The 12,145-nt window shown below is 33.8% G+C and overlaps 1 protein-coding gene and 1 pseudogene across 2 annotated transcripts; one reads left to right on the top strand and one right to left on the bottom strand.

Annotated features, from left to right (window-relative positions):
* Window positions 1-452: 452 nt before the first annotated feature.
* B0H65DRAFT_t386 lies at window positions 453-539 on the bottom strand (annotated as a pseudogene). Its single transcript has one exon. The product of its transcript is annotated as a tRNA-OTHER (tRNA).
* An 8,891-nt stretch (window positions 540-9,430) lies between these two features.
* Window positions 9,431-12,055, top strand: B0H65DRAFT_475982 (MOSC domain-containing protein). The gene is made up of 4 exons (XM_062827339.1): window positions 9,431-10,794; window positions 10,877-10,988; window positions 11,218-11,332; window positions 11,451-12,055. Exons 1-4 carry the CDS (start codon window positions 9,868-9,870, stop codon window positions 11,740-11,742), a joined length of 1,446 nt encoding a protein of 481 aa, XP_062678642.1. The 5' UTR covers window positions 9,431-9,867; the 3' UTR covers window positions 11,743-12,055.
* Window positions 12,056-12,145: the final 90 nt, after the last annotated feature.

Genomic DNA, 12,145 nt, shown 5'->3' with positions numbered 1-12,145 from the left:
CCGCCCCCCCTACCCGGCACTTCGGTGCCGTATTTTTCGTCGGGTGGTTCTTTATCCTATTTTTAAGGTATAGGAATAGAGGGGAAGGGTTTTACTCATTAGAATTCTTCGCCAATTAACTTCTATCGATTACTTATATATATATACTTATATAGGCCGAGATTAATAAGAGATAACGTAATTAGCTAATTGTTATAGTCGCCGTACGGGTTTTGGATTTTAATACCGAATTAATATTATAGCTCTAAAATAGATTTTAGGAGTAGGGTTCCAATTTTAAGACCCTATTGGCTAAAGCGGAGAGAGAGGCCATTTCTTCAAATAGGGATAAATTTTACACGTACCTAGTCACATATTGTTAGAGTTTTAAACTAGAGCAGGCCTTCTATATTTTTAATGCTTATTTAGGGAGGAAAGCGGGGAAGAAATTTCATCCGAAAATCTGATGAAAGAGAGGGGAGCGGGATTCGAACCCACGACCTTTCGGATGAAACCGAAGGTAAACCAAGTTCAAATCTTTCCGACTGAGCTATCCCCCTAATTCTAATATTTAGTAATCGGTAAAGGTTATAAACGGTCCTCCTTTTAATTCTAGCCTCTATATTTTGAGGGCTTTAATAACGGCTAACAACTCTTTATTGTATATAAGATAATTTAATTCCGTTAAGGCTATAATTTTAAAGTAATAGGCTATTAGGTACTATTCCTCTTCCTACTTTTAAAATAATACCCTAGTATATACGCTATTAAATATATTCGTTTCTAACCTAATATCCTGGCTATAAAGGAAATATATTAATATAAGGGCGTAAGTAAAGGAATATTTAAAAGCATCGAAGGCCTTTTAATATTCTTTATTTTAATCGAATACTTTATCCTTCCTCGTTAAGGCTGTAAGCGGCCAGACTATTTTTCCGAAGTTTCGAATAAACTTTCGGTAGAAATTATAAAATCAGAAGAAAATTTATACTACTTTAAAATTATTCGGCTTTAACTAATATTCTACAACCGCAATTTTTTTTAAATTAATAGTAATACCGTTTATACTAATAATAAACCTTAAAAATTTAACTTTCTATAACCGTTACAGGACTTTTTTAATATAAAATTTATATTCTTTAAAATTATTAGAAAGAATAAAAATATTATCAATATAAGCGTTATAAAAATGTTAATAACTTATTAATTCGTTATTAATAAACCTTTAAAAGGAAGATAAGCTTCTATATAGTCTGGAAGGAAGAATTTTATAGTAATATACCCTAAAGTTTATCCAGAACGTAATTAAGTCCTCTTAGCCTACTAATATTCTTATCTAATAAAATACTTACTAAATATCTATTTTAATAAATATTTTAACTTAATTAATTTATATTAATGTTTCTTCGATTAAAGAAAAAGGATATTAATCCTTTTTCGAAATAATATTCAATTTTTTATAATCTGTATAGAACTTCAATCCTCTACTATTCGCTTTTAGAACGAATAAAACCAACGGTACCTAAAGTACTAAATTTACTTCGATAAATCCCTTCGATAAGTTCTTAATAATATAGCGGCAATATTCTTCCAATTCTTTTAATATTATTTAATATAACGAATTAACGCCTAATTATTCTAATCGTTACCCCTCCTCTAAAGTAATTATTTAATTAACGTCCAATTTATATTTTAAAAATATATTAAATTAAAATTTATTAAATACTTTTAACTCCTTATTACTATAGTAATCGATTAGAACTCTCTCTATTACTATATACCTAACTTTATCTTCGTCTTCCTCTAAGGCCTCGGTCTTTCTTACTTCTATTAATTCTTCGATGTTATAAAGGCTAATAAATTCGAATTTCGCTTTGTAGTAATAAATATAATAATTAAAAACAATTACATTCACTATAACTAAATTTAATAGTTATATTTTACCTATCCTTATTCTTTATTTAAATAATATAGGCCCCTTTCATCTTAGTACGGGAAGAGTAATAATAATTCTACTAGTTTGCTTTTTTTAGGCGAAAGTATTACCGGTTCCCTAAAATCCTCCCCGAACTCTCTTTCTATTTTCTACAATTTTCAGCCTAAATATCCGGCGGCCAAAAATCGGCCGAACTATTATTAATTTAGTTCTATAGGTTTCTAATCTAGTAAGCTTTCTTTCTCTTCTAATTTTATATCTTCTTTCTCTAATACTTCTTCCAATTTTAAGATATACGCCTGAATTAGCTAGCATCGTTTTAATTCTACCTCGGCTTAATATTATTAATCCTCTTTTTTTATTAATTCCTTTCTACGTTCTACGTTTTCTTAGTAAATAGGGTCCTTTATAGGGGGATTAGATTTATTTATATTAATATTCTTAATATCTATTATTAAGATTACGTTTAATTTAAATAGTAGGATTTTATTATGGTAATTAAATAAAATATCGTTTTTTACTAATTCTATTTTTCCTATAATTATATTTCTTTTTAAATTTAATAGTACTACTAATTATTAATTTTTAAAAGTAACCCTATTTATACGTAAATACCCTTTTATTATTTATTTAATAGTATTAAATTTGGCCTTCTTATATAATATAATTAATTTAGGTTCGAAATTATTATAATAAGGTAATTTCAAATACTTCAATAATTTGCTAGTAAATAATTAATTTATAATTAAGTATATATTTACTCCCGTATCTACTAGTATACGTTTTATTGTAATAAATAATCTATTATTTGTTATTATACAATTAATTAAAAAGAATTTTCCTCCCTCTAAATAACTTTTAAGGTTAAAGTTTAAATAAGTTTGATTATTTTAAATAGATTTGTTATCAATATTATTAATAGAGACCTCCCTTAAGAGGGAAATATTCATTTTTAAGGTCTTTAATTTTCTAAATTTTTAAAGTCCTTTATAAAAACCTTCTCTTCGTTGGTAGAATTTTATTCTAAACCTACTTCCTTATTTCCCTCTTGAATTCCCTCGGTATTAATCGATACGTTGGATCCCTAAATTTTATTAGTAATAGTAATTAATTAAACTTTAATAGTATACTCGATTTTCGATTTCTTAAAGTATTAATTAAATATATAGCCTACCTTTTAGTAAAAGAAAAACCTTCCCTTACCTTTATGGTTTTTTTTTTCTTTTAAAAAAAAGCGATAATATTTAGGGGTATTAATATTAAGTATCTGTAAAGCCGGCGCTTTATCCAGATAATTACTGATTGGGTATTTAAATAACGAATTTCGAGAAGTAAGGGAATAAATTGAAAACTTAATCTAGTTTTTTACTTCGAATTAATTACTCTTATTTAAGGATTAGAATAAGTATATATACTAATCGAAAATTTTATTTGGGTTAAAATACGTAGTCTCGCCTATTATTCTTAATACTTTAATTACTTTATAGTGAAGATTATATTTCCAAAATTCCTTAGGGATATAATTCTACCTAATTAAGCGAATAAATACTACTTTCAAATTTTAAAAACGATTTATAATTTTCATTTATAAATTTTTGAATTCTTATACCGTTTTTTCATAGAGTTGTAATTATAATAATTATATTATAAATAGGTTAGTAAGTTGTTTATTATATTAATTGGGTTTAGGTGCGTATTATTAAGATAAGGAGGATACTATTCGTTACGGTACTGCTTAAACAATTTATTATTTCTTTAATACGAATTTACTTATTTATAAAATAATTAATGTTAATACGGAATTTATATTTTATTTAAAAATACTAAGCTTCGAAAGATACTTCATTAGTAATATTATTATTAAAAAGAGGGACTTTGACTTTAATTAATTTATATTTAATAATTCTAACTTAATAAGGGGTAGTTTTAATATTAATTATAGGGGTAGCGTTATAATAGTATTCGGGATTTTTTAATATATAGGAAAATTGTCCGTTATTATTTAGGGGATTTCTACCGTTGTTATCGCCGTTAAAGAGATTATCGCTGGGAAGGGGAAGGTCGCTTTTTATATGGATTTTTATTCGGTATTTATTAATCGTTATTTTAAAAAAAGAAAAATTTTCGTTATTAATTTATTCTTCTCTATTGATATACAGTATTTTGGGAAGTTATATATTAGTAAGGTCTATTTCGGGAGTACATAGTATCGACGTAATGATATTTTAAAAGTATTAATTCTATTCTTTTAAGGCTACTAATCTATCAGTAATATTTATATTAATTCCTTACCAGGTTACTATTTCTATTACTTAACGAATAAAATATACCGCTTATAAATTAACCCGTCGAATATCGTTGTCCGCCTTTCTAAATATATTAATTAGGTCGTTAACGAAAATAGAGTAGGTTTAGACTAATAAAGCGTAGGTATGGATTTCTTATTATATATTATAAAGGTCTTTATTAAATACGAATTCAAATTATATTAAATTAATTTCTCTGCTAAATATTTAAGCAATTATAAATTCTTCGCTTACTTACGTAAGGGGTTAAAAATATAAAGTAGTAAAACTGATTATTTAGTATATTTAATTAAGGGTTTCGTATTTTTCTATAATGTCGACGTATATTTTTTAGAGGGTATAATAATATTTTAGATTGAAAGTAATTAAATGAATTTTTTCGACGAAAGTATCATATATTTCTTCTAAGAATAAAGTCGCTCTGCGAAATTCCTTTAGGTCGTTTCCGTCTTTTAAGGGAGGTGGCTAGGGCAAATTATTAATACTAAGCGATTACCGCCGAATTTTAATCGTTAGTATTTTATAACGTTTATTTATAGGGGGTTTTAAATTAAAATTGACTATCCGTAATTTAATTAGCTAATAAGGGCTTTATAAAGCGGATTTCCCCTTTTAAGACGAAGTAAAAGTATTATTCGAAGGGGATTAAATTTTACCCCTACCCTTAAAATAGAATTACTATAGTACAAAGAGTGGTATTTTTAGTGGTTCCTAGGACCTGTAATAAGTTAATCTTTAGGGGAGGGAAGTTACTAGTATCTAGACTTTAATTGAAGTCTAATTATTCTTCGAGAAGAAATTTCTCTTGTTCGAAGTAATAGGTTATAATGGGTCTGCAAGAGTAAAGCACAGCGAGCAAGCGTGTAAGGTTGAAATACTATATTTAACAAAGAGGAAAAGGAAGATTGTACCAGAAGGGTGTAGTCAAAAGAAGGTTTTGTACAGGTCGCTTGGAGCGTACAGGCCAGGCAATTATACGGGTCTGGCTAACCAGAAGGCTCGCATCCCTATCGATAAGGTAGGCTCCCTATTAATAAGGCAAGCTTCCTATCGATAAGGTAGGCTCCCTATTGATAATGTAGGATACGGCTTAGCATCAGCTAAATTTAACCCTTAGGCTCTAGCCCCATGACATAGGTAGAATCCTTTATTTTATTATCGTCCACTTTTACGTAAAAGTCAGCGGGAAAGTAAAATGACTCTTTTAAGTATTATTATTAATTTAAATACTTAATTAACTATTTAATTCGCGTAGGCTAATAAAGAGTTTTTAATTTCGAGTAGAAAGCGGGTTATATAGTATTAATATTATTATTGCTGGCTTTCCCGAGTTAGACTTCTTTCGCTATAATATTAAATCGATAGGAAAAATAATTATTTAATTCGCATTATAACAATTCGTATTATTTTTATATTTGGAGTTCGTAATATTCGTAGTAATAGGGCGAGTATTATTTAGGTTTAGGGTTGTTCGCAACGTTTAGTCCAAAATAGTTCGTATAAGATATTTAGTACCGTCCCTAGTTAAAGAAAAGATAATACTTAATATTATATCAAAGCGTAATCTTATGAGAGATTCGATTGCAAAGTTAGAAGCTACAAATTAAAATAATGTTAAGTATAAAGAAGGAAAGAGAAGGTTAACGAACGAGGGTATTATAGATTTGAATATATAAGTTAAATCTACTACTCGTACCCGCCTTCCTAATCCGTACGGTCTTATTAATAAGAACATAAGCCTTATTCTATCCGATATATTGCGACTGTTAGGTATGCTATGTCTATATCCCCGGGCACCCATCTAGCCATGCCGTGACAATTATCCTACTACATTCGTAAATAATTAATAGCTTCTTGAAATATTTTATCCATTTTTAAATTAGCGTATTCACACTTCTTAATAATAGAATTTTCAATTTAACCTTCGTAGGCCAATTATAATTTAATATAATAATATTTATTTAAATTGTAGCCTGGCTACTTATAAAATTTATATAAGAATCGTCGCAATCGTTTATTCATTAATAAGGATAAAGAGGAAGTATATTTATTTTTATTAATATTCTTCCTAAATTTACTATTTTTACTTATAACCTCTCCCCATCCTTCTACTTCCGGGCTAAAGTTTTATTTATCATTAGGAGCGTCCTCTTCAACGGATTTACCGCTTAATATAACTACAAATATAATACTTTTAAATAAAGGGGTACAACCTTTTCCCTAAATAATATTCGCTATTACTACTTTATAAAAATCCTTAGCCATAATATAGAAAGAAATCTTAAAATTAAGGTTTCTCTCGATCTCTTTATTATACTAGAGCTAATATTTATTTACCTAAACAATATAAAAATTCGACTGTATAATTATATAGAATTCTAAGAATTATAAGTTTAATTTATCTATTCTCATAATTCCTCTAATAATATAGAAAATTATTACCGCCTCCTACTAAAAAGTCCAATTATACTAATTACAATTAATTCTATTAAGGGGCTTAAAAATATTAATCAATCTAGCCCGGGCAAACTTCTTTACCTCGCAATCATTAAAAATAATAAATTTATTAAAATTATTATACTATTTATATAAATTAATATATTTAATAAAATTAATCTCCCAGTAATTATCCCTACCAGTTTTAAATATCCAATAATTTAATATAATCTTTTTAATACCTAAATTAAAGAAAGTCTTAACCTCTATACATTAATCCCACTTTTCAATTATATAATCGCAATAATCGCACTTATAATAAATATTATATAATTTAATAGCAATCAATGAAGCAACCTCCCTATCCTTCTTAACTTCCCTAATTTCCCCAGCCGGAATCGACCCTTAATAACTAATGATATTAGGTTCGGCTAATTCAATTAGCTAGGGGACGCAATTATCCGGGTCGATATACTTCCAGAGACCCAGGTTTTAGGCTATAGAAATAAAAACATCTTCCCAGGCTGGCCAATCCCTAAGGCCGTTAAAAACAACGTTATTAATTTTAATCGTCAATATTATTAATAATCGTTTAATCGGTTATTGTTACTAGCAATAACTTCAACAATCGAATCAATAAGACTCTTAATTATAATATTACTAGTAATAATCGATATAGGTTCAACGTGGCTTGATTGTATATATATATATAAAACTGGCTCTACAGACTTGAAGCTTCTATTATGGGGCTAGAGCCCAGGGGTTAAGTTTGGCTAATACTAAGCCATATCTTACATTATTGATAGGGAGCCTACCTTATCGATAGGAAGCCTACCTTATCGATAGGGATGCGAGCCTTCTAATTAGCTAGACCCGCATAATTGCCTAGCTTGTGCGCTCTAAGCGATTTGTATAAAACCTTCTCTTAATTATACCCTTCTAATATAGTCCTTCCTTTTCCTCTTTATTAAATATAGTATTTTAACCTTATATGATTGCTCGTTGTATAATACTTTTGTAGACCTGTTATATTATATTTAACCCTCTTTTTAAATCCTTCGTTGTTATTATCGTTTTTTTATAAGTACGTCCGAAAGAGCTCCCCTCTTGTCGCTTTATTCTCTCCGCAATACTACTTTTCCCTCTACATTTTCGTATTACCCTTCTTTCGCTAGTATGTTAGAAAAATCTCTATTGCCATCTCTAGCGATACTCTTCCTTTATTATTACTTATTGCGCTCGTTCGCTTACAATTAAACCAAATTTTAGCTACTACTATTTAAACTCCCGTCCTTTTTAATAATAGTATTAGTTTTTTTCTCAATTTCGAATACTAAAGAGCGCTCCGCTGATTTAATAAATAATTCTCCCCGCCGCTAAACCGTTACGGAATCCAAACGTAAATAGACTTATTATTAGTAATATAAATTCGCCTACTTTTCGCTTACTAATTTTAATAGTAATATTTTCCTTAACCTCTACTTCCGCTAAATATACCCGGTTAAAGACGCCGACGATCCCTCGATATCAACGTTACTAGAAAAGTATTAAACTTTATTTAAATAAGGAAATAGGGGAAGAAAGAGAGGATATAGTAGTAGAAGCTTTAGTCTAAGGAGCGATATTAATTATATGAAATAAAATCAATTTATTTTAATCCAATAGGGGTTTAAATAGTTATAATAATAATAATTAAAAAGAAGAACTCTCAAATTAAATAATACCCTATTAAAGGTACCCCTAATAATACTAAGGGTAAAGGAATATTATATATCTAAAAGAAGGGACCTCTACAGCTTACTAAGTATACTATCTACTAATTAAATAGGTAATAAAACTACTATATAATGCCCTTCGCCGCCTAATTATATTATTAGTAATATTTACTATAAAACGTAACTGTAAAAAGGTAATAAATATTATATTTCATAGATATAAGGATTATTAAATTACTTTTATAGCGATGAAGGTAAAGCCCCTACCGGCAAAGGAAATAGAGTAATACGAAGTATTAGGTAATAACTTTAATCTAATTACTTCTATTATAAATTATTAATATAATACGATAAAAGAAATTCTTTAATAGGTAAAGTTTAAAAATATCTCCTAATTTAATTTTAATACTAGGGCCTTTGGCGCAATTCTATAAAGGTAGTACTCAAGCGTAAATATCGCTAACCTGAGTAATTTTTGGGCAGGTAGTCGTATAGCGTTTGTTTGGGGGCTTAGTGTAGATACTTTTCTTAGTATTATTGATTTCTTCCCTATTTAGATAGGCATTTAGTTAGGAGCGGTCGTTAATAAATTTCATCACCTTTATATAATTAGCTATACTTAATACTTTATATAGTAAACCGACTTTTTTAAAAGAGAATAGGGGGGTACTATTATAGGGCTAGAGCCCAGGGGTTAAGCTTAGCTAATACCAAACCGTATCCTACATTATCGATAGGGAGCCTGCCTTATCAATAGGGATGCGAGCCTTCTAGTTGGCCAGACCCGCATAATTACCTAGCCCGTACGCTCTAAGCGATTTGCACAAAACCTTCTCTTAATTACACCCTTCTAGTACAGTCCTTCCTTTTCCTCTTTATCAAATATAGCATTTCAACCTTATACGACTGCTCGCTGTGCAATACTCTCGCAGACCCATTACACTTCTAGCATCTGGGTAAAAATCCCGCATATCCCAGCCCAGCTGGGCACGTGCACGCCCAGTGGATCCCCTGGTCAATGCGCACTTGTACCCTGGGAGTGAATGGAAGCTCCTTCTAAAAAAAAAAAAAAAAAAAAAACAACCTCCCTAGAGTTATCCAAGAAGGTCCATTCGTAGTCTGGCCACGGCATCTCCTTCCGTCAATTGCATTGCAGTCCATGTCCTCGACTTTTTGCAAACTCTCAACATTGGAAAGTCTGACCCTCTAGCGAACCAAGACCGAGTCACCGAGTGAACTCCTTCCTCGCTTGGTACGGAACCAAACAACGATCACCTTTCTTCCGCTTGTCTTCCATCTGTTTGCCGATACAACCTCATCCATGGTGGCGGTCAAGACTCACACATTGCGACCCATCCTGTTGCTACCTTGATTTGCTACCTTGATTCCTCACAGTTGACCAACTCTCGAAGTTCGAAATTTTGCGTCTCACACAATTACCGCAAACGGCTACGACAGAAGACCGCCTTATCGTCTCACAGATTTCCACATTGGCATGGAATACCAAGCTGACCTGCCGCGGCCCGGCCCGGCTGTTGGTCTCGGAAGCATCTTCTTGATCGCCGTCACCATTCTCGTCTTTCTCCTACCTGTTGTCAAATACTTCCCAATCCTACCCTCGGTGACGGAGGCACTCCTCCAAACTCATACCAGAATAGGCCTGGATGACTCACAGCGCCGACTACCCAGGCACTCAAGAAGAGACAGCAAAGCAAGCAATAATGGTCCAGGAAGAATTCAGAGTTTATGGATCTTCCCAGTAAAGTCCTGCAAGGGCATTGAGGTACTTGAGAGCAAAGTTGTACCCGCCGGCCTCGAATACGACCGCATCTACACTTTCGCTCAGCTCAAGAGTCCGTTTCCGGTCGGGCTCGACACCCCGGATGAGGCAAAGAAGGAGCACTCGTGGGAATTCATCTCGCAGAGACAGTTTCCCCGTCTTGCCACTGTCAGTGTGGATCTCTATGTTCCTGACATCCGCAAGGCTCGAGGGGGAGGCCAGCAGCTATTGTCTCTGGACAGCACCAACAAGTCCACTGCTGCTTTGGGAGACTCGTTCATCGTCATTCGCTTTCCCTGGCAGGAGCTAGGACTGCGCGGCACGATGGCGTGGCTGGGCGCAAAACTCTCGCGGGGCCTTCACGCAGTACCCGAAAAGGAAATCATTCTCCCTGTCTCCTTTCCTTCTGAGGATGAGATCGAGGCCAGGAAGTACACATGGGAGCCGGTGAAGATCTGGCGGGATACGGTCACTGCGCTCAACATGGAGGCTGACTTACCTCGGGAGTTGAGGCTACACTTGGGAGTGAGCAACAGGCTCGGCTTATTTCGCGTCGACCCGACCCGATTGCGGGAGGTATACCGGAATGCGCCCAAGAAGGAGGAGGCCGGCTATCAGCCCGTTACAGGCTGGCAGGATGCGGTGGGTTTTCGTCCATTTACCTCCGTGACCCAGACATAAATGAAGAACGTAAAACTAACCACAGAGGAGGGTATATGCATAGTATCCTGTGCATCTCATCAACCTATCAAGTGTTCAGGATTTAGACGCCAAAATCGACAAGGATGACAACCTCAAATCACTCGACCCATTGAGGTTTCGGGCCAACATCATAGGTAAGTCAGTCCAGGTGCTATACACTCGGACATTGGCCGAGCAAACGCTCCCAGGCCATCTTGCTCGAGGGTAGAAGGCATGCTGTCCGGCAAGCTTTCTAAAAGCAAGAGTCCGTCTCGGCGCAATATCCTCAATGTAGCAACCCTGCATTATTCTCCGAGGATAAGGCCCGACTGCGTAACGCTAACAAGTATACACACGCTAACCAAATCTCATCACACATCACAGTTGACGGCGTCGAAGCCTATGAAGAAGAAAGCTGGAAGAATATCCGCTTCAACCCCGGGCCATCTAACAAAAGACAAGACAAGACCAACTTTCACGTATCATGCCGGACTGTACGGTAAGTTTCCATATGTGCCACGCTTCCTCACCCACAACCCTCGTCTGGGCACAGAGACTCCCTCCCTAGTGATCATCTTATATACACAACAAAAATGCTCCCAAACTAACCCCGACAGCTGCAAAATGCCCAACGTCGATCAAGACACGGGTTTCCGTCACCCTGCCGAGCCAGACCGATCTCTTCGAAAATACAGAGACGTAGATCCCGGAATCAACGGCGTCGGTTGCCTCGGCATGCAGCTGACCCCCTTGTTCCGTGACCCTACTACCGAAGCTGAAGCAGCCAGTCCCAGTGCCGATGATATGGTGATGGATAGCTGGGTCGAAGTTGGTATGGATATCGAGGTGCTCGGCCGGGGACCTCATCGGTATGCTAGGATGTTTGAGACTGACAGGCCGGATATCTGAAACTCTCAATCATTACTACAGCACTGGGTTTAGGAAGGGGGAAAAAAGGGTGTATAGCGTCATCACTGGCGTCATCACTTTAGATGGGATGCATTAGGTCTACTTGGTAGACTTAGACCTTAAGGCGGGCTAGACCGAAAAGCAACCTGATTTCTTCATGATTATATCATCCATGAATAGCAGGGCTGGGAAAGGGGAATGGGGGATTATGGAGCAAAGGAAAATGGGGAACATATACCAGTCCAATACTGGTTTGTTTGTTAGCTCGAGACCTCGGGTTAACTTCCCTAGGCGTTTTCATATCTATTGATGCGTTTCGTTCCATGATTAAAGCCTAATATCTATCTTGAATATGTCAATTGCGATACTGAATATGTGATGTTAAATATTATTAATGCATTTC

This window comes from Neurospora tetraspora (genome assembly GCF_033439725.1).
Source record: "Neurospora tetraspora strain CBS 560.94 chromosome Unknown B0H65scaffold_7, whole genome shotgun sequence".
Taxonomy (NCBI): Eukaryota; Fungi; Ascomycota; class Sordariomycetes; order Sordariales; family Sordariaceae; genus Neurospora; species Neurospora tetraspora.
This window is presented reverse-complemented; position numbering and strand designations above follow the sequence as displayed.

Bases quoted from the DNA above. Each gene is read 5' to 3' on its own strand.
- B0H65DRAFT_475982 (XM_062827339.1), top strand. From the start codon at position 9,868: ATGGAATACCAAGCTGACCTGCCGCGGCCCGGCCCGGCTGTTGGTCTC. The intron at 10,795-10,876 runs GTGGGTTTTCGT...GTATATGCATAG, and splicing joins TTACAGGCTGGCAGGATGCG to TATCCTGTGCATCTCATCAA. The intron at 10,989-11,217 runs GTAAGTCAGTCC...CACACATCACAG, and splicing joins GTTTCGGGCCAACATCATAG to TTGACGGCGTCGAAGCCTAT.